Below are 22,476 nucleotides of genomic sequence, written 5' to 3'. Positions count from 1 at the left end.
CCAAGGCACCAACCATCATCTGTTGTTATCGTACATATTTGCCTGTCTGGATGTTTTACCCGAGGCACAGACCATCTGGATGTTTTACCCAGGTCGATGATTTCATAGGTGATGACCCCTATGTCTGTCTGGATGTCTTACCCAGGACAACATTTGCATTTACTCATCCATGCACTTAATAAGACTGCATCTACTGTGTTTTGGATTATTTGTATGCTTTTATGTTATTCCTTGTTTAGGGCGGCGGTGTGTAATTTTAGCGAGAGATCACACTGATTTGGCCACTCATTTATCAATATTCAACCGTATAGAGGGACTTGCGGAGGAGCCGGAGGTGATGGAAGTCGAGGAGGAGGCTTACAATAAGGAGTCGTACCAGGAGGCGGCTGCTTATTTCGGATTAAATCAGTAGACTACTTGCTTATTAATATTTCATTTTATTTTGAGAATTAAGGTTTTGTATATGGGCCCCAGCTGAGTGGCCCAGGATATTATTACTGTTTGGGTTTCATCTATACTACGCTTGGTTCCGTTAATTGCACTTTGATTTGGATTTGATTATCCTTATGCTTATCCATTAACACCTGGGTTTTCAAGAGATGAGTGATATACTCGTTTCTCAAAAACTGAGGCGTTACAATATGGCTGTCGATGGATGTTCACATTTTCTGCATCTCATCTTATAAGATTTGTAGGTGAAGAAGACACTCCCATCAAGCTCTTCATGCATTTGAATCTCCTTGTAAGCATTCTTCTTTCATTTTTTTTCTAAGGCTTTTAAATACGAGCTTAAAGATGAGCATCAAGTGAGATTTTATGAGGTATAGATCATTTTATGATATGAGAGAAAAAAATGAGGTATATCTAAATCTGAAGTGGACCACATTACAGGAAAAAGTGTTGGATGAACGTTGACCATTAAAAACGTTTTGGGGGCCATAGAAGTTTTGGATCAAGCTGATATTTATTGTTTCCCTTCATCTGGGTCTTTATGACCTAATCAACATACTAGATTTCAAATAAACAGTTCAGTGAGCCTTAGGAGGATTTTAATAGTGGATATCCAATCATTATTGATTTCCTGTGGTGTGGTCCACTTGAGATTTATATACCTATTATTTTTTGTATAAAGCCCTAAAATGATCTCTAAAAATAGATGAACGGAATGGTTGAAACACATACATCATGGTGGGCCCCAAAGATGTACCCACCACCAGTAGCCAATCCCTCTCCTAAAATTGGGTGCGCGCTCAAAACAGAGCCGCGCCCAAAAAGGGGGGTTATTTCTCTCTCTCTCTCTCTCTCTCTCTCCTCTCTCTCTCTCTCCGTTCCCTAATCCTCTCTCTCCCACCCGATCTATGCTCCATCTCTCTCATTCTCCTCCCTACAAAAGCTACGACGGAGACTATTAATGCACTAAGAACTGGAGCAGCTGCAACGAAAGCCATGCAAAAAGCCACGTAAGTAGCTTTATTCTTTCTTTATCAAATTAGGGATTAATAAATATGCATTTGGATATTCTTCATTTTCCCAGATTCAAATTTACAAGGAATCCCTGATTTCTCTTAAGGTGAAGCGTGTTGCCTGCAGACCCTTTTTAAAGTGGCCCACTATTTTTAGGAATCCCAAACTACCCACTATTTTCAATTGTAGACTTACAGTGGCCCACCTAATGAGTGTACCAGCCTGATTTTTACATACGACCATCTTCATGATGGGGCTCACCTTATGCACCTGCAAGTATGCAAAACAGTCGCCGTCGTAGATTTTTACATCATGGTGTTTGGCATAGGGTATTAGATGAGACTAGGTGGGATAGAATTGCATTTGGTCTCATGCAAATTCCATTAAGCATTTGGTGAAGATGGGAATTCAAAAGATTAGGATTAGGTGGGATGAAATTGCATTTGGTCCCATGTGGGATTTTCATGAATTTTGAAATCCACTACATATGTGGGCCCGACATTGGTGCATGTGTTTATCCATGTTGTTGTTGTCCATTCATATACACCATTTATATGTGACATTCTAGTTATATATCTATACAAGTGAACGACATTCACTGTGAATTTGGTTCGTTGATTACAATTCCATGCTCCACCAAACTGGATTTGGCTTGATCCCATGCTTTTTCCTATAATAAGAATTTTATCCCAAACATAGGATTGGATGGCTAAAATACCATGGTATCTCCAGACATCCAATCATTGTGCAATAATGATGTTAACCCCATCTAATGAAATTCAATACCATTTAATTCCACTAACCAAACATGCCCTAAAAGACTTAGCGACCTAGTCAAGTTAGGACTAGCCCAGGTCTCAAGAGAGTAATCATGGTAACAAATTGCATTGCATCGAATCCAACCAAGTCCGAGACAACTGAGTGAATTTCATCAGATAGTCTTAGTTTTAAATCATGCTTAAGAGTTTTCCTTACAAAATGGGCTAATCTATTCAATTTGAAAAAAAAAAACCATGCATGGAGCTCACGTCTTTTTCTAGGTTGGAATTACATATGAACATCTAAAAAAAAACATGTGTTTTGACATGTGTGTAACCTTGTAGTAGCACCAACAACACACCCCACACTTGTGTACAAATTTCTCATCCATGTAATATCCTAGTCATAATCTTTCTCATTTTTTCGGACTGATTTTATTCAAACAGACATTTCGAAGTTTGAATGCTTGACATTGAGCTAGATATTTAAAAAATCCAATGTCCATACCTGAAAAAACAATAATAATCATATTAGTTATATTCTTTTACTAAACAAAGAGAACAATGATTATAATTTTATCAAGTCTTTATATCAAAATGTGGACGATTGAAAATTGGTTTTGGTGGGCCGTATATGTCACCAATAGAAATGGGCCATATCACCCTTATCCGGTGACGTGGATGATACAACCGTATTGTTCATGGACAAAATCATATGGATTGGGCAATGATTATGCCACAATGGAACACTTGTGGAGGATGTGAGCTTTGTATTAGCTTGGATCTTAATACCATGAAAATTTTCACTCTACTCGTATATTGCAAAAACTAGTTTCAATAATTCCATAATGGTGTTTTATTTTATAGTAACATTGATGATGTTGACAAGACAATGGATGAGATCAACGAGCAGACTGAGAACATGAAACAGATTCAGGAAGTACTGTCTACTCCTATTGGCACATCAACTGATTTTGATGAAGTACATTCATCCTCGCATAAATCTTCATTGTCCATTTACTTTTTCTAGCTGGAGATTTTCAATGTAATCTTTTCACCATGTTAGGATGAACTGGAGGTAGAGCTCGAGGAATTGGAGGGAGCTGAGTTGGGGGAACAGCTTCTTCAGCCTGGCACAATTGCCCCCGCTGCTCCAGTGCAACATGTTTCAGTAGGCAGGCAACTAGCTCGCCGTACCCCTCGGAAGAATACTGCTAAGGAAGATGAGCTTGTAGCATTACAGGTAGAGATGGCTCTTTGATTAGGTCTGTTCAGGTTCTTCTCCTTCATCGTCTTCTTGGGGTCTCTAATACTCTTGTGGTGGCCATTAAAAGGGGGAAAAACTGTAAACAAAGGTGGCAGAATGCTCAGTCCAAGGCGACTTCAGGTAATGTCGCATTATTTCCCTTGATGCCAATGGTTGCATTCTTGTGTTTGAAAATTTCCCCTTTCTTTTTCTTTTTTTTGCATTTTTTTGGCAGCCGTTACATTTGTAACTCTTTAAAGTTTAAGCATGTCCCTTCTTTTAACTCCTAAATGTATAAAGCATGCTATCTTTTTTTGCTCTTGGAGAAAGTGATTCTCATTGTCTGAGTGTGAAATATGCAATTTTTTTTCATTGCAGGGCCTATCTTCGCAAGACCGAAGAAATTTTTTATTGGACATTGCTGATGCCTTGGATACAAATGAGAAGTTGATCACTGTTGAGAATGAAGCCGATGTTACAGCTGCACAGCAGGCTGGATATGACAAATCATTACTATCGCGCTTGAACCTGAAGCCAGTAAAGGCAAGGCATATCTGAATTACTGAAGTTCGTCCAATGGATGACTTTTATATTTTGGATCCTATTACTCATGTCTGGATTTTCTCCTACATTGAAAAAGTTTAATATTCTATTTTTTAGATTTATTCCGTGTGGATGTTGTTCTAGAATGGTAATATTCTCTTTGTTTCTTGACAGCTTTCCAGGTCATTTGGCTTTTTAAAGGATTGTGTTCTTTTCATCGAGTCCAATCTATATAAGTTTATTCTTTTACAGATCTCAAGTTTGTCAAAATCCATCCGTGTACTTGCAGACATGGAAGAGCTGATTGGTTATGTTTTGAAGAGAACAGAGGTAAGGGGAATGGTTTGTTCAATCTTTCCTTCCCAATGTTACAAGTTTTGCATCTCTTGATTGGCATTCTTCTAGAGTGAGGTTGCTTTAAAAACTGCAGAATGGTTATAATCTAAATTAACTCATATCCTTCTTCTTTTTTGCACTGGCCACCGTTCTCTTTAAAATTCGCAACTATAGCTTTGTATCCAGATTGCAGATGGGCTCATATTAGAGAAGACATCATGTCCCTTGGGCATTCTCCTGATTGTTTTTGAGTCTCGACCTGATGCACTTGTTCAAGTATGAAGATATGACTTGTTTTTAGTAATTGAGCACTATAAGAATCCCACTCTCACCCAAAAATTCTTCCATATGCTCCCAGTTGAGCTTTTCATTATTTGTCTTTCCTGCTAAAAACATTTATTATTTATCTTTCGGCATGCTCTGTGCTTATTATAACTTGTAGGTTGAATAAGTGTTCAGAAAAACTGATGGCCATCAACAGGACAGTCAAGACTGTTAGAGTGTGACTTGGCCTTGCTACATCCATAATGGAGTGTTCATGGAAATCCACACCCTATCAGTCATATGCCTCATCAAGGGTGATTCATATCTGAAAATCACACTAATTAGACAAATGTTAACCGTCTAATTTTGCTCACTCAGTTTGACTTCTATCATATTATCTGATGGCCATCGTAGGATGGTTAGGACTGGTCAAAATGTCATTCACATCAAGGGACTTGGCTCCTGATTGCAATTGTTTTACTCTTAAAGTTGGATTTAGACTTGGAAGAAATGTTTTATTTGAGGCTACTTGCTCGGTATGAGTACTCAGAAACAACAGTAGTTTTTGTCATTTCTTCTGATTAAACTCAATGTTCACAATACAGTTCACATGTGCATCCAAACATGCATGAGTTTAGAACCCAAAGAAATCAGTTTAAAACAGAAAGATGAGTGATCATGTTCTTGCTTGCATGTATCCATATTAGTTGCTCTTAAAATTGAGTTTTGCTGTCATGGAGTCTTCATTGTTGTTATCTACTTTATGTGCCTCATGTCACTTTATGCAACCAATGGTGGTTTCCAATAGTTGAAAGCCTTTATTTAGGGTGCCACTTCTGTTTCAAAATTTCATGTTTTTGAGGAAATTCCAGATGTAAAGTTGCGTATCTCTGTATTTTAGTTATCACTATTAGGCACTGTTGGTAAATAATGGGTTTGCTCACATATGGATTGTAGGGTGGCGCTGAAAGGGAGCAAGGTCTGCTTCAAATACTAACTGAGATGGATGGGTTCAAAGTTTCAACATCATAGGTATGCATTAAGAACTGTCCTTTAAGTTCTAGAGTAAATATAATCTAAATTTTTGTTAAAATGGTCATTTTGACAAGATTATAAGGGTTGGCTTACCGTCCAGGGATGGAAGGTTGGCCATATTACAGGTATCTTGTCCTGGGAGTTGGTAATACAATTCACCATGTCATAGGGATGTAATATGAACAAATAATGACATGCTTTAAGGCATCCATCCCAACATCTTAGTCATAATCAACTCAAAATCAACCTAGTATATAAAAGGAATATAGATACACTAGAAATTCCCCTCAATATCTTTATATGGATGTTTCTTGCTTTACGTACCTTTTATGTTGTTTTTAAATTTATTAGCTCGAAATTGATGGAGCAGACCCGGATGTGCATCGGAGCTATCCAGATGTTGAGCGGAGGTCCCTGGAAGGTGGGAACTGCTGTTATGACCATGATGAAGCTATCTATTTCCTAATGACAACATTAGAGTCGCTTGGCCATTTGGACAGGTCGTGTTTATGTATTTGCTCAAAATTGATGGAGCAGACTCGGATGTGTGTCGGAGCTATCCGGATGTTGAGCGGGGTCCCTGGAAGGTGAGAACCATTGTAACGACCATGATGAAGCTTTTCATTTCCTATGGACCGCATTGGAGTGGCCTGACCATTTGGACAGGCCATGTTTATGTATTTGATCGAAATTGATGGAGCAAACCCAGATGTACGTCGGAGCTATTCGGATGTTAAGCGGGGGTCCCTGGAAGGTGAGAACCGTTGTTATGGCCATAATGAAGCTGTTCATTTCCTATGGACAACATTGGAGTGGTCTGGCCATTGGACAGGTCGTGTTTATATCTGTATTTGCAGGGACCGCACCCTTAACCTCAACCTTAACCTATTCTCAGTTTCCTAAAGCTATAACTTATAACTTAAACCTACACCTTAACCTAAACCTTAACCTAAACTTATAACCTAAACCTAAACCTTAACCTAAACCTAAACCTATAACCTTAACCTAAACCAAAACCTATGACCTAAACCTTAACCTATAACCTATAACTTAAACCAAAACCTAAACCTTAACCTTAACCTATAACCTAAACCATAACATATAACGTATAACCTATAACCTAAACTCAATTCCTTAAACCTTAACCTATAACCTAACCTAAACATAAACTTATAACCTACACTTATAACCTAAACCTAAACCTAAAACCTAAACCTAAAACTAAAACCTAAATGTATTCTCAAATCCCTACACCTAAACCTACACCTAATCCTAATCTCAACTCACTAACCTAAACCTAAACTTAAACTCGAAAACCCAAAACTAAACCTGATCCTGAACCCAAACCCCATTTCCTAAACCTAAACCTTAACCTATTCTCAATTCCCTAAATCTATAACCTATAACCTATAACCTAAACCTAAAACGAAACCTATAACCTAAACCTAAAACCTACACCTTAACCTCAAACCTAAATGTATTCTCAAATCCTTAAACCTAAAGCTACACCTAATCCTAATCTTAACTCCTTAACCTAAACCTAAACTTGAAAATCCAAACCTAAACCCGAACCCAAACCCGATTTCCTAAACTTAAACCTTAACCTATTCTCAATTCCCTAAACCTTAACCTATAACCTAGCCTATAACCTAAACCTAAACCGAACCTAAACCTATAACCTAAACCTACACCTAAAACCTAAACCTAAACCTAAAACCTAAATGTATTCTTAAATCCTTAAACCTAAACCCTACACCTAATCCTAATCTCAACTCCTTAACCTAAACCTAAACCTAAACTTGAAAACCCAAACCTAAACCCGATCCCAAACCCGAACCCGATTTCCTAAACCTAAACCTTAATCTATTCTCAATTCTCTAAAGCTATAACCTATAACCTAAACCTAAACCTATAACCTACACTTATAACCTAAACCTAAACCTCTAACCTTAACCTAAACGTAAAACCTAAACCTAAACCTAAAACATAAATGTATTCTCAAATCCTCAAACCTAAACTTAAACCTAAACCTATAACCTAAAACTATAACCTACAACGTTAACATAAACTTATAACCTAGACTTATAACCTATAACATTAACCTAAACCTATACTTATAACCTAAACCTATTCTCAAATCCCAAAAACTATAACCTAAACCTTAACCTAAACCTAAACCTATAACCTAAACCTAAACCTTAACCTATAACCTAAACCTTAACAAATAACGTAAAACCTATAACCTAAACCTATAACCTATAACCTAAACTCTATTCCCTAAACCTTAACCTATAACCTAACCTAAACCTGAACCTATACCCTACACTTATAACCTAAACCTAAACTGAAAACCTAAACCTAAACCTAAAACCTAAATGTATTCTCAAATCCCTAAACCTAAACCTACACCTAATCCTAATCTCAATTCCCTAACCTAAACTTAAACCTAAACTTGAAAACCCAAACCTAAACCCGATCCCGAACACGAATCCGATTTCCTAAACCTAAACCTTAACCTATTCTCAATTCCCTAAAGCTATAACCTAAAACCTATACCTAAACCTATAACCTAAACCTAAACCTTAACCTAAACCTAAACCTATAACCTTAACCTAAACAAAACCTATAACCTAAACCTAACCTATAACCTATAACTTAAACTTATAACCTATAACCTAACCTTAATCTAAACCTATAACCTAAACCTAAACCTATAACCTAAAACTTGAACCTAAACCTAAAACCTAAATGTATTCTCAAATCCCTAAACCTAAACCTAAACCTAAACCTAAACCTATAACCTACAACATTAACATAAACTTATAACCTACAACATTAACCTAAACCAATACTTATAACCTAAACCTATTCTCAAATCCCAAAACCTATAACCTAAATCTAAACCTAAACCTACACTTATAACCTATATCCTAAACCTATATCCTAAACCTAAACCTAAAACCCAAATGCAAACCGGATCTCGATCGCAAACCCGATTTCCTAAACATAAACCTTAACGTATTCTCAAATCCCTAAACCTAAACCTACACCTAATCCTAATTTCAACTCCCTAACCTAAACCTAAACCTAAACTTGAAAACCCAAACCTAAACCCGATCCTGAACTCGAACTCGATTTCCTAAACCTAAACTTATAACCTTAACCTAAACCTATTCTCAAATCCTAACCTATAACCTTAACCTAAACCTAAACTTAACCTAAACCTAAACCTATACTTATAACCTAAACCTATTCTTATAACCTAAACTTATACATATAACCTAAACCTATTCTCAAATACCAAAACCTATAACCTAAACCTAAACCTTAACCTAAACCTAAACCTATAACCTAAACTTATAACCTATAACCTAAACCTAAACCTAAAACCTAAACCTAAATCTACACTTATAACCTATAATCTAAACCTAAAACCCAAACGTAAACCCGATCTCGAACCCGAACCCGATTTCCTAAACATAAACCATAACGTATTCTCAAATCCCTAAACCTAAATCTACACCTAATCCTAATCTCAACTCCCTAACCTATACCTAAACCTAAACTTAAAAACCCAAACCTAAACCTGATCCCGAACCCGAACTTGATTTCCTAAACCTAAACTTATAACCTTAACTAAACCTATTCTCAAATCCCAAAACCTATCACCTAAACCTAAACCTAAACCTTAACCTAAACCTAAACCTTAACCCATAACCTAAACCTTAACCTATAACCTAAACTCAATTCCCTAAACCTTAACCTATAACCTAAACCTAAACCTATAACCTACACTTATAACCTAAACCTATAACCTTAACCTAAACTTAAGACCTAACATAAACCTTAACCTATAACCTATAACATAAACCTAAACCTCTATAACCTAAACCTAAACCTTAACTTATAACCTTAACCTAAACCTATTCTCAAATCCCAAAACCTATACTTATAACCTAAACCTAAACCTATACTTATAACCTTAACCTAAACTTATAACCTTAACCTAAACCTATTCTTAAATCCCAAAACTTATACTTATAACCTAAACCTAAACCTTAACCTATAACCTAAACCTATACTTATAACCCAAACCTAAACCCGAACCCAAACCCAATTTCCTAAACCTAAACCTACATCTATTCTCAATTCCCTAAACCTTAACCTATAACCTAACCTAAACCTAAAACTAAACCTATAACCTACACTTATAACCTAAACCTGTAACCTATAACCTAAACTTATAACCTAACCTAAAACCTAAACCTAAACCTATAAACTAAAACCTAAACCTAAACCTAAAACCTAATTGTATTCTCAAATCCCTAAACTTAAACTTACACCTAATCCTAATCTCAACTCCCTAACCTAAACCTAAACTTGAAAACCCAAACCTAAACCCGATCCCGAACCCGAATCCGAATTCCTAAACCTAAACCTAAACCTTAACCTATTCTCAATTCCCTAAAGTTATAACTTATAACCTAAACCTAAACCTTAACCTATTCTCAATTCCCTAAAGTTATAACTTATAACCTAAACCTAAACCTTAACCTAGACCTTAACCTAAACCTATAACCTAAACCTAAACCTATAACCTAAACATAAACCTTAACCTATAACCTAAATCTTAACCTATAACGTATAATCTATAACCTAAACCTATAACCTAAACTCAATTCCCTAAACCTTAACTTATAACCTAACCTAATCCTAAACCTATAACCTACACTTATAACCTAAACCTAAACCTATAACCTAAACCTAAAACCTAAACCTAAACCTAAAACCTAAATCTATTCTCAAATCCCTAAACCTAAACCTAAACCTAATTCTAATCTCAGCTCTTAAACTTGAAAATCCAAACCTAAACTTGAAAACCTAAACCTAAACTCGATCCTGAACCCAAACCTGATTTCTTAAACCTAAACCTTAACCTATTCTCAATTCCCTAAAGCTATAACTTATAACCTTAACCTAAACCTTAACCTAAACCTATAACCTAAACCTAAACCTTAACCTAAACCTATAACCTAAACCTAAACCTTAACCTAAACCTAAACCTATAACCTTAACCTAAACCAATACCTATGACCTAAACCTTAACCTATAACCTAAACTTATAATCTATAACCTAACCTTAACCTTAACGTAAACCTTCTAAGCAGGAAAAGAAATTATTCTTGCTACTGCAGGTAAATGGTGAAGCATATGTTAATCTTCATTCTTTCATAGCACCCACTAAGAAAGTTTGTTCAAGTCAATTATGATAAAGTAGAATGGACTATTGCACATGGTTCTTTATTCATTGATAAGCATAAACCTGGATTGATACCTAACTTTCCTATCTCGGCAGAACTGGAGAATCTGGCACCTCCATTATTGGAAGGTTTGGATATATTAATAGTTGTACGTATGTGATTTTATTTATTTTTACTAAGTTTTATGCAATATTCTTTGTAAGTTTTGTATAAATATTCTAACTTGCTTATGGATTGATATTTTCCAAAAAGGTAAGCCTTCACCCAAGAAAAGCGATCCTGATCTAGATGGTAAAGAAATTTCTCTCGTTTTAATGATTACAGAAAGACAGTTGTTGAAATTTGTGGGTTTTATGGTTTTTTAATTAGCTTGTTGGTGATGATGTAGTAACTCAGTACCAATCACCATCTTTCCATCACATCAAAGTCTTCAAAAAAGGTGATCTTTGTGGTTCACCGTTATCCTGTTTGCATATTTTCATTTTGTTAGGAAGGAGTTTTTACATAACCCCAAATGGACTCAGCTCTACATTTTTTGGCCTTTTTTTGTTGGCAGGTTTGTATTGGAGTTATCATATACATACAATTTTGGTGCAATTCTGATATTTGGATATCTAAATGTTTCTATTTTTACTGTAATCTTAATAGTGGAGATGGATTAGTATCATATCTATATTTTTTGGCCACTACCTTAACTCTCTTATTGTTTGATGCATGATATGCAACACCCTTTATTCTGCTATAGTTATTGAGTTTATCATAAAGAGAACCTATTTCAAAGGTAATTTTACTTTTAACATTTATTTACATGTTCAGGTACTCCTTGGCTCTGTCACATCAATAATTGATGGCTTGAAGAAGCTATACATTGAAAAGCTGAAGCCCCTGGAAGTTACCTATCGATTTAATGATTTTGTTTCTCCTTTATTGGTGAGCAATAGCAAACATGTGGACCTTGAATCAATTTGATCAGTTTATGTTTTAATGTAGTTAAATCATCTTCTTTCCCTAGAAACTGCACTCAAGATTGTGTGGGAGAAGTTGCAGATGTTGTTCTTACTAGATAGTACATGCAAAAGTTTCTGTCAACTATAATCAATTGCTTTTGGGGCTAGTTCCTTTTTGTAGACAAGCAGTGATTTCGATGCTAGGCAAATGGCTATGCTCTTGGGCCAGTACTCCACTGGGAAAACAACATTCATTAAACATTTGCTAAACTACAGTTATCTAGGTAGACTAAATTGTTTACTTCCATTTCGTATATATGTGCATTTATATGCATGTGCTTACCATTTCCATTGTTTTAAACAGGAGCGCACATCGGACCAGAACCTACGACTGACAGATTTGTTGTTGTTATGGTATGCACCCAAATCCCAAAGCTAATTATAAATTTTTGAATTGCTTTGGCACCTTTAAAAAAAAGTTTGCTCTCGTGTTAGGCTGATTCGGTGATTCCATTATGGACGTCAGCACATTTTTTGGATTTTTGTGGCACTTGTAGATTTCTTTGACAACAAAGAAAATTGTGTTCAAGAATCTAGTGTAGGTTGCACATATATGCAGTCACGATCACTAGATATACGTTTAGGTTAAGGTTAAGGTTAGGTTATAGGTTTGGATGGATGTAGTTTGTGTTTGGATGAATGTAGTTTATGTTTGGATGGATTTACGTATTTTGGGTTTAGATGGATGTGAATGTGAATATGATGAAATATATTATATAACATGTGTATATCATGATGAAATATATTGTAACAGGTCTATATCAAGAATTGTGTGCTGGAAATTTATGAAAAAAAAAGGAGACTTTTACCTACGAAAATATTCGTAGGTAAAAGTTTTGTAACTATTTTTAGCTACGAAAATGTTTGTAGGTATATGTTTTATAAATATTTTTAGCTACGAAAATATCCGTAGGTAAAGGTTTAGCAAATATTTTTCCTCTGAACATATTCGTAGCTAAGCATTTTGTAAATATTTTTACCTACGAAAAATTTGTAGGTAAAAGTTTTGTAAATATTTTTAGCTACGAAAATATTCGTAGTTTAAAGTTTTGTAATAATTTTACCTACGAAAAATTCATAGGTAAAAGTTTTGTGAATATTTTAGCTACGAAAATATTTGTAGGTATAAGTTTTGTAAATATATTTACCTACAAAAATATTCGTAGGTAAAAGTTTTGTAAATATTTTTACCTACGAAAATATTCGTAGGTAAAAGTTTTGTAATAATTTTTACCTATGAAAAAAATTGTAGGTAAAAGTTTTGTAAATATTTTTAGCTATGAAGATATTCGTAGGCATAAGTGTTTTACCTACGAAAATATTCGTAGGTAAAAAGTTTTGTCAATATTTTTACCTACGAAAAAAAATGTTGGAAAAAGTTTTTACCAACGAAAAAATTCGTCGAAAAAAGTTTTACCTTTGCCGACGAAATTTTTTTTTGTTGGTAAAAGTTTTTCCCCTTGGTCTTTTAGCGATGAATTTACCGACGAAAATTTTTGTTGGTAAAGCTTTTTGCCTATGAAAGAAAGGCTTTTAGTGACGAAAATTTTCATCTGTAAAAGTATCTTTTCTTGTAGTAAGGGTAAAAAACCACGGGTGCAAACTTGTACTATGAAGGAAACAAGATTACAAGCAATATACTAACCTTTTCCCTTGGATGGATAGAGAAAACCCTTTGCCCACTCTTTAGAATAACTCCCATTACCCTAGAAAAGCCTTAGGGACCCCTATTTATAGTTTAGGCAACTTCCCTTTCGCACCTCTGAGAAAACCAACTCAAAAATCCGCAGTCCGTGCAAAATCTGAAAATGAATTTGCATAACCTCGACTGGTCTAGCGGACCCTCGACTGGTTGAGCAGGGGGCTCGATTGGTCGAGCACCTCGGACCCCAAAAACCATAGCTCGCTGGACTTTGAGTCGAGCCAGCCCTCGACTGGTCGAGTAGGGCAGTCGACTGGTAGAGCGGCCCTGTCCAGATGTGGTTCCACATCTCAACAGGTCTCACCCACATTGCTTATTCTAGAGTCGCAGCCAAAGTTCGTCAGGGATGAATCCACTCGACTTGGCTGAGTTGGAGGTGACCCTAGGCATGGAACTGGATCAGTTGAACTGAGCCTCAGTCGACTCGGATGGGTCACATGGTTGAACCATTTGGTCCAACTGAGCAAAAATCCCAACCCGGGCATTTGACTTGGTTAGATAGATGGCCTAAACGGTTTTGGGGTTTATAGCTGTGTTAATTCATTATGCGGCTAGTTGTTTGCAAAACTAGTTCACCTGGCCTGGTGAACCCTAGTCATGTTAGTTGTAGTCTCATGCCTGGGCTAACAAGGTTAGGGTCTTGTTGGGTCTGGGTCCTTTTATGTGAGACCTGACCCGAGTTCGCATGTGTGCATGTGAGTGTGTGAGTATGCATTCTGCCATTTTGGTTCCATGATCTTACCGGTCAAATTCTGGCGACCTGCGACCCTTGGGTAGTGTTTGTGGTCATCCTTAAGTTTAGTCACATAGACCCGACTCGGATTGACCCGAGACCTATGCCATTGCGTCCGCCTCGTCGCCGCGATTCCGACGCCGCGTCCTGTGCATTAATCCGATATGTACATCTAAAGTTATGAGCATTGATCGATATGGGCCATTGATTGCATGATTGGTGGACCCCACCATGGGTTACACATTTTCCCATGCAACCATTTCACCCTAGGCTAAGATTTCTAGAAAGGCTATTACCTTAAGCCTTGATAATATCACCATAGGCCACCATCATTTCCTAGGAGAGAGAGAGCTCATCATTACAAGGCTTAAAAGTCTCTCTCTCTCTCTCTCTCTCTCTCTCTCTCTCTCTCTCTCTCTCTCTCTCTCTTTCCATCTCATTTCTCTCTCTCTTCTCTTCTTCCCTAGCAACTTCCCTCCATTTCTCCAGCCCCTTCTCCCTAAAATACCTCCTCATCTACCCCTTCTCACCTGATCTTAGCCATTGATCCATGTTGCTTGGAGCCTCTAGAAGATAGTGATGTAAGTTTCAAGGTTGATCTAGGTGGGTACTTCCTTATGTGGTAAATCTAATTTCTATAGTGGAGATCTTTTTTTAATTCATGAGGGGAGTGTAGGACCCACCAATTAATGGTGGAGATCCCACACGTCCCCATAGGTGTGGCCAAATGACCCACCTCATGCATGCATGTCCCATGCATGGGGCTTTCCTTTATGGACCCCATCATGGTGGATCCTTGGATTTCTTTACATGATGAGGTCATCTACACCTTAGGATCATGGTGGGAATGGCATCCCCACCATCCATTTTAATTTTTAGTCATGCATGTATGAGATTCATAGTGTAGATGTATATTGGTGTATGATGTGTGGTTAAATTTTCTTAGGAAGGCTCAATAGTGGCGGAGCCCTTCCCTATGGCCGAATTTCCCTTCCTTCTCTTCTTTTCCCTTATTCATATCCCTAATCTTGGTGTGTGGCGCCAACAAAAATCTAGCCACCCAAAAAGGAAAGGACGCCCATGGCATCCCATCCTATGACATGTGTCCTCAAAATCCAACTAATTGGGGCACATGCAAAGGTGTTTTGTATAGTAGGATGATCTGGATATTTGTGAGGCCCACTAAGGTGGTCCATCCTCTAATTTTCTGGGATTAAATCCCATTTTAATTATGGATTAAAATTATTTTATTCCAATTTAATGTTGCTGTCCAGAAACTGTCTGGATAGATTTTTAGGCCACCTTGGGGCCTGATTTCTAGAAATTTTATGAGAAGATTGATACAAATTTATATGTGATTCTTGTAGCTGTATGACCCACATACAACCATACAAAATTTCAGCCCCATTGGACCCCATTTGGGCATCCAAAAGGATGGGCCAAAATAGTGGACTACCAGAAATTTCTGCTGTGCAGTCCAGCAGCATAGTCCCATAAAAATAAAATTTTAAAAATATTTTCTTAGAATTTGGACCATCTTTCTGGATCCCACTTTGTTGTAGTCTTGATGAGGGACCTTGGGTCCAAATTTCAGGAATTTTGGAGTCCCGGAACCCACCCATTTGGATGGCCCAAATTCAGGACAGTTACATTTCCAGCAACATTCCACGCTGGACAGGTTGGAATTCCAAAATTTATTAAAATCTGTTTGGGTGTCTAAAAATTCTAAACATTTACATAGAGGTGAAACACCTATGCTAGGACCTACCTACCAAATTTTGGGGCCAATGAACACCTATACACACCATGGTGATGGCTGGACCGGACCACTATAATGTGGTGTCCAGATCAATCTGATTTTAAGGACAGATTGATTTCTTTAAATAAATTAAATTATTTTTACATGTCCAAAAATTCTGAAATTTTGGAGGGGTATGTTACACCTATGGTAGGATCTACCTAAAAATTTTTGAGGCCAATGGACCCCTGTGCACACCTTGGAAAGGGCCGGACTTGCCCACCACGTTGGGACATCCAGGTCAGTCCGATATTTCTAGATAGACTATATTATTTAAATTAATTAAAATATTTATAGGTATCTAAAAGTCTTGAAATTTTTTAAGGATGTGGCCTACCTATGGATGTATCACTTTAAAAAATTTCAAATCTAACAGACATTTGAACTGACCATGGTACTACCTGTAGTGGCCCACTAGGCAGGGACGCCCAGGCTGGGGCGTCCAGCCTTGGCAGGCCATCTAGCCTACTTTATGGGCCCACCTAGACGTGTTGTATTCACTCCGCTCATCTAGTGGGGCCCACTTTAATATGTGTAGGTTACCATGGGTCAGTAACCCATTTAGATTAAATAAATTTCTAGACTTCAGCAGGCCCAGGAAATAGGTGGGTTGAAATTCCAGCAAGGGGCCCAAATTTTGCTGCATGGTTGACCTTTTTGGAGCTGATGTGGCCCACCAGATTTAAGGGAGTATTGCACACACTCTTACCTTCTTTACTTAGACATTTTTAGGCTTAATAGTGCCCCTTAAGGCCTACCTTTGTGGTGATATTGTAGGTTAGCTTTAACCAGATTTTAAGTAATTTTATAGGCCCAATGGACTGTAAACCTCTTCCTTGAGCCCAACATTGTTCAAGGGCTGACCTTATTGAATTGTGAGCCCAATGGGCCATCTATAACCTGATCATGTGTATTGTGGGCCTTGGTGCCCTCATGAAGTACTTAATTATGGGCTGACTTGCAACGCCCACATTGATGCATGTTGTGGAGGGTCTTGTTAAGCCTTCGGGCTGGTATGGCAAGGCTCACACTATCAGTTTAGGCCCTACCCATGTGTATTCTTAGGTTTATGGGCTACCCTCTAAGTCCACCATAAAGCATGAATTGAATTTCTTTCGGGGTATTTCCTCAAGGCCCATTATGTGATATTATATATATGCATGGCCGTCCTTTTGTGTTGGTAATTAGGCCTTATGGACTATGTCCTTTTGGATAGGCCCATTGATCTTGGGCCTATACTCTCCCATCTATTGTGATGGGCTTAGGGGCAAGAATATACAAGAAGTTGGAACTTTGGCCACCCATTAAAATTGACCCTATACTTGGGCTAAAAAGTGAGACCCAACTCACATGTGTTAAATGTGAGAATTGCCCATGTAAATGAACTACTAGGCTGCCCATGAAGCCCACCACAACATATGAGTTTATGATCCTTATGGTTGGGCCCAAACCTCACTTGAGGGCCCACTACATGGCCTTTAATTTGGGCTTGGGGGATGGCTCACTAGTCCACACACTGCTTAGGCCTTAGATCTTTCATTATATGAGTAGTGGCGGGCTACCTCTTGAAAACCAGTTGAGGTTGGATGTCCTCCTGGGTGATCCTAAGGTAGGCCCATGGGTTTCTCTATGGATGGTTGAAGGCCCACCGTAGACCCTAGGCCATGTGTTTAAGGCTCAATGCGTATGTATGTGGAACCTACCTTAACGCATGTTTGGTCCAGGCCATCCAAGCCTTAGATCGCCCGATTGTGGATGCACTCTCTGCCTTCGGTTGCTGCTGGACTCACAATCTAGTAACAGGCCCACTTGATCTTTTCATAATATATACACACTCTCCATCTAGTGGGGTCCCCTAGTGGATATTGTTGGCCTTCATGAGATTATTTCCACGTAGTTAACTAATTTTTGGACCTTAGCAGGTCCAGGAAATCAAATGGGCCAAAAGTTTATCAAAGGACCTTAAATGAACAATTTTATGGTTAAAACTTTATTTGGCTGTGGGACCCACCATATTGAGAACTTGTGTATGTGTTACATGCTTATGTTTCTTATAATCTTGGGCTTAATTAGTGCATTCTTTTGGGTCACTTTTAGTGATCTTATGAGGACCACATCTTAATATTAGAATTTTGGGACATCCAGTGGGCCAGAGTGGTCAGGGACGTCCCAGCTTGGCCCAGCCATATATTGGGCTAACTTCCATCATTTTGATGGACTTGTGGGCTGAGATAAGGATAGTATTGGGCCCTTGGTTGCCCACTTAAATTGCTAGTTATTGAGCTGATGTAGTGGGGCCCATTTCATCCAAACTTAAACTTATTTAGTCGTATATTGTGTACGCGGGCTGCCCATCAAGTCCAACTCAATGCATGGATTCTATGACCATTGGGAATTGAGCCTTTGGCCTTAATTCCCCTCTTAAGGCCCATGTTTTTTTTAAAAAGTGGTATCATATCTTTTTATGGCTTATTATGAGGAATATATGTATATGGTTACCTTTATTTTTATCTTAAATGTAGGCCTTGGGCCTTCTATCGATATAATTCATGGTTGATATGCCTTTGTAGGGAATGCTGGTTAAATGTCCCCATTATGGACCCCTCTAGGCCTGGTTGTATTTAAAAGTGATTGGATACTCATCTTAGACTTTTGCTAGGCTCATTTCCACATTACTTAGACCCGTAACTTGTATACTTAGTCTCGTGGGCTACCCCAGGTAAATGGGCCCCCATTAGAAGTTGGGTTCCTTAAGGATGTTTTCCAAGTACCTAGTCTTGGTTTCTTCTTGGATAGGAGGAATGTAATATATATTGTATATCACCATATAGTATGATTAAATTCATCCTCATAACCATGTACATCATTGTATGCTTGGTTGACACTGTGTGTGTATGGTCATATCATGTCATTGGGCATTGCATGTTACCTTCTCTGAGGGACGTAGTATTCCCTCTTGAGCACATTGGACACTTGGAATTGATGCATGGTTGATTATGTGATTCATGCATCTGACATTGCATAGTATATGGACAATTATCACCCTTACTTCATCGGGGCTATAGCCTCCATAGTTACATCGTGGTGGCCAGGATTGGACACCGGAAATGTTACTTGAGCATATCGGGTGCATAGAATGCCCATGGATGAAATTTTCAAAACTTTCATGGTACCAAGAATTTGCTCCAACACCATGACCGAGTGGAAACTATAAGTGCACAAGGGCCTTATACCGTTAGGCCGCGACTCCACTGCCGTGTAGTCGGTTGTATAGGGGTGTGGCCTTACTCGCCTGATGTAAGGAGGCATTGCTAGACTAAGTCTGACCAGCTCGTGAATGGGTCCGCTACCTTTCGGCCTTGCTAGTGATTGGCTGTCCGTAGGCAGGGTAGTGAGGTCTCTTATGCTCGTTTAACTATGCGGGGTCTGTAGAGCGGTAGTCATCTAGCAGTGTAATGGATCCGGTGATTTCCTTATGATGGAATGTACTTGATATGTGGATTGGATGTGAGCACTGGCTTTACTTCACATTGCATTGCATTGATTGTATAAGCCTCATATTGTATCGCCTTGGCATGACACCTAGTACCCTTTTCATTACAGTACTCATTGTATCATATAGCCTTGGTATGACTTTTCACATTATTGTACTATCTTGGTGTAGCTTCTTGCGTTCATGACAGCCTTGGTAAGGCTGGTGGTGTTGGCCTTAATCATGTTTCCTTCCTGTATCTCCTATTATTTTTCTGTGCACTATTCTCACACACTTATACCACCCTCTAAGCTTTTATAAGCTTATGCACGATTGATGCGTGCAGGAGATCCTAAGCAGGCGTCATAGCGTCAGAGCTTGGAGTAGAGTTGAGCTTCAGGACTCCAGTGTTGCAGACATTCCTTTCCTTTTTCTATTATCTTATGTATGACCATTTGGACCTTTTGAAAGCTTGTAAAAGTTTAAATTCTTAGTGGATTTTGTGATGTGTGCATTGTTATTCTCAAATATACTTTCTGTGATCTTGGGTATGCTCGTATTGTAAATGATTATATTGTTATGAAAATCCTCCTTGTAGGATCCCAGGATTGGAACCTGCCTCAGGAGCCGAGAATGGGGTACTACGGAGGCTGTTGCGGCCAGAACCGGCCGTCGGGTTCCTTGTGAGTCCGGTTACCGAGTCTAGGGCGTGAAATATTTCTTTCATGTCTCATTCTTGAAAACCCAAATCAGATTCCAATCACATTGGGTAAGTACTGAATCTAATTTATATCTGGGTTTCTAGTTGGTTTGGGTCAAAATAAGAGCATTTGCATGGTCGAGCCCACTTGATGGACGACTTTAGATTACACACAGGTCGTTTTGACACACGCGTGGTGTAAATGTACTCCGTTACATGCCTATGGCTTGGGCATTGCTAAAAATATTGATTTAATTTGCATGGCGAGCCCTAGCCATCGTCAACCCTCTTCATCCCATAGACTTAAAAATTATTTATGGACTATGATTGGAAATATAAGGGAAAGCAAAAAAGTATCTGCACTGGTAAGCAAACCGTCTGTACCTTTTTGTTTTACTTTAAAAAATCCTAAAAAATACTTTTATTTTGCATTGCAACTGTTTAGATTACAATCATACAAAGAAAAACCTTTTATACACTCATATATTGTCATGAGAAACTGTTTTACATTTTAAAAAGAAAAAAAAGGTTATACTATCTTATTAAGGGAAAAGAAAATACAAACACTTTGATGCAGGCATTTGCTTGTCCATGCAAACTGATTGCATTTCCAGTTTGCATTCTATCCAAATGATCATGAAAAGACTGACTAAAGCAATTTCACTAAAATCTAGTTTTGGAACCAATTGAGAGGATCCTCTTCACTCCCAGTGTCTAACCGATAAGATGGCTGCCAACGGTCATGGCCTCTTATCCAATTGTGGATATTTGGGTCCATCTAAATATTTTCTTTCCTTTATTCTCCTTTCTCATATCTTATTTTAACTTGTTGTGAAGGGGGAGCAACTTGGCTGGCTATCTCATGGAACAAGGAATGGTGTATTGCCCATGTTGTTGGGTCCACCAACAGTTAAGTCCTTTAGACCCAATGCCCGTATAAACCAATTTAAGTGCATGTTCTCACTTGTATCACACACATGCAAGTGAGATTGCAAGTTTCATCTTTAAAACTAACATACCTCTCTCAATGCTTAGATTAGTTGGATTTTTGAATATTGAGAGATCCTTTTAGACGGGCTGGAGGCTATGGAGACTAAGACAATGGGTTGCATGCATAACCCGATTAAACTTATTCTGCAATGATCTTGCAAAGGAACGGTCCTGACATAATTAGCACAAGGTTGGTGCAAATATTCCAACCACTGTATGATTAAAATTTTGTGGTAATGGAGTACTATGTAATATCATATATTGTAGAATTGATGGATCATTTATGCATCAATAATGGAGATCTAACACAATAATCTTAAAGGTGTATCTGATTGGGAAGACATTCCCGTTGTTGTGATTTGCCGAGAAGGGATCTTGGTTTTCTACACCTTACACCCTTATGAGAACCTCTTAATGTGACAAGGGTTTTCTCTATTATGTTGGTAAGGGGACTAAGACAAGTATTTATAAGAAAGAGGGCTATAAAAGCTTACCCATCATACTTCTCTCCTCTAAGGTCTCCACACCATAGGTTTCCATATCCAACTTAATAACCGTGTATAGGGAACACGATTCAAGTGTCCCGCCCCAAACCTATTTGCAATGATCACAACTGTAGTAGGGCTCACTGAATGACTCAATCTGAATAATCTAACGATCATATCTAAATCGGTGATCATGTACCTAATGGAGTCTTACATTCTCCCACTTGGGCTTCATTGTTCTCTAAATGAAAAAAAAAACAATTTACTTTATTTGTGAAAACAAGTTTGTGAAACACATTTGCTTTTGAAAGTTCCTAATGGGCGTCCTACTGAGTTTTAAAACAACACCGTTGGATAATTATGAGCAACACTTGTCAGATCTGATCTATCAAGACCATTGATATTGAATCATGGTAGTCAACACATCATTTATATTTTTTTGAAGTGTGACAAATCATGGTCATGAATAACAATAGCATTAAAGATATGGATTGAAGATATATGGTGTGGTATGAAGATTACATGTCTAATGTGATCATACGTGCCTATCTTCAAGTAGTCCTACTGAACGTGTCACCAAGACCCAAACCAAAGTCTTGCTCACTCAAAACTGAATGTACACATTGAAGAAGAAACAAGATATAAACTGAATAATAGAATTATCAATGTATATAAATAGATC

The 22,476-nt window shown here is 37.9% G+C and overlaps 1 protein-coding gene and 1 long non-coding RNA gene across 2 annotated transcripts; both read left to right on the top strand.

The window, feature by feature from the left end:
• The first annotated feature begins 599 nt into the window (after positions 1-599).
• On the top strand, positions 600-3,483 carry LOC131254949 (vacuolar protein sorting-associated protein 32 homolog 2-like). The gene is made up of 4 exons (XM_058255648.1): positions 600-657; positions 1,394-1,460; positions 3,090-3,204; positions 3,289-3,483. The coding sequence occupies exons 1-4, from the start codon at positions 600-602 to the stop codon at positions 3,481-3,483; spliced, it is 435 nt and encodes a 144-aa protein (XP_058111631.1).
• Positions 3,484-11,041: 7,558 nt separating this feature from the next.
• Positions 11,042-12,384, top strand: LOC131254844 (uncharacterized). Its single transcript, XR_009175964.1, has 6 exons — positions 11,042-11,059; positions 11,160-11,198; positions 11,296-11,346; positions 11,724-11,837; positions 12,036-12,138; positions 12,219-12,384. It is a non-coding gene; the product is annotated as an uncharacterized LOC131254844 (long non-coding RNA).
• The last annotated feature ends 10,092 nt before the right edge of the window (positions 12,385-22,476 follow it).

The sequence above is a fragment of the Magnolia sinica genome, chromosome 9, assembly GCF_029962835.1.
Source record: "Magnolia sinica isolate HGM2019 chromosome 9, MsV1, whole genome shotgun sequence".
Classification (NCBI taxonomy): domain Eukaryota; kingdom Viridiplantae; phylum Streptophyta; class Magnoliopsida; order Magnoliales; family Magnoliaceae; genus Magnolia; species Magnolia sinica.
This window is presented reverse-complemented; position numbering and strand designations above follow the sequence as displayed.

Excerpts from the sequence above, each read along its gene's own strand:
- LOC131254949 (XM_058255648.1), top strand. The coding sequence starts at position 600 with ATGAGTGATATACTCGTTTCTCAAAAACTGAGGCGTTACAATATGGCT. Across the intron at positions 1,461-3,089 it reads AAAGCCATGCAAAAAGCCAC|TAACATTGATGATGTTGACA; the intron begins GTAAGTAGCTTT and ends TTTATTTTATAG. Across the intron at positions 3,205-3,288 it reads CATCAACTGATTTTGATGAA|GATGAACTGGAGGTAGAGCT; the intron begins GTACATTCATCC and ends TCACCATGTTAG.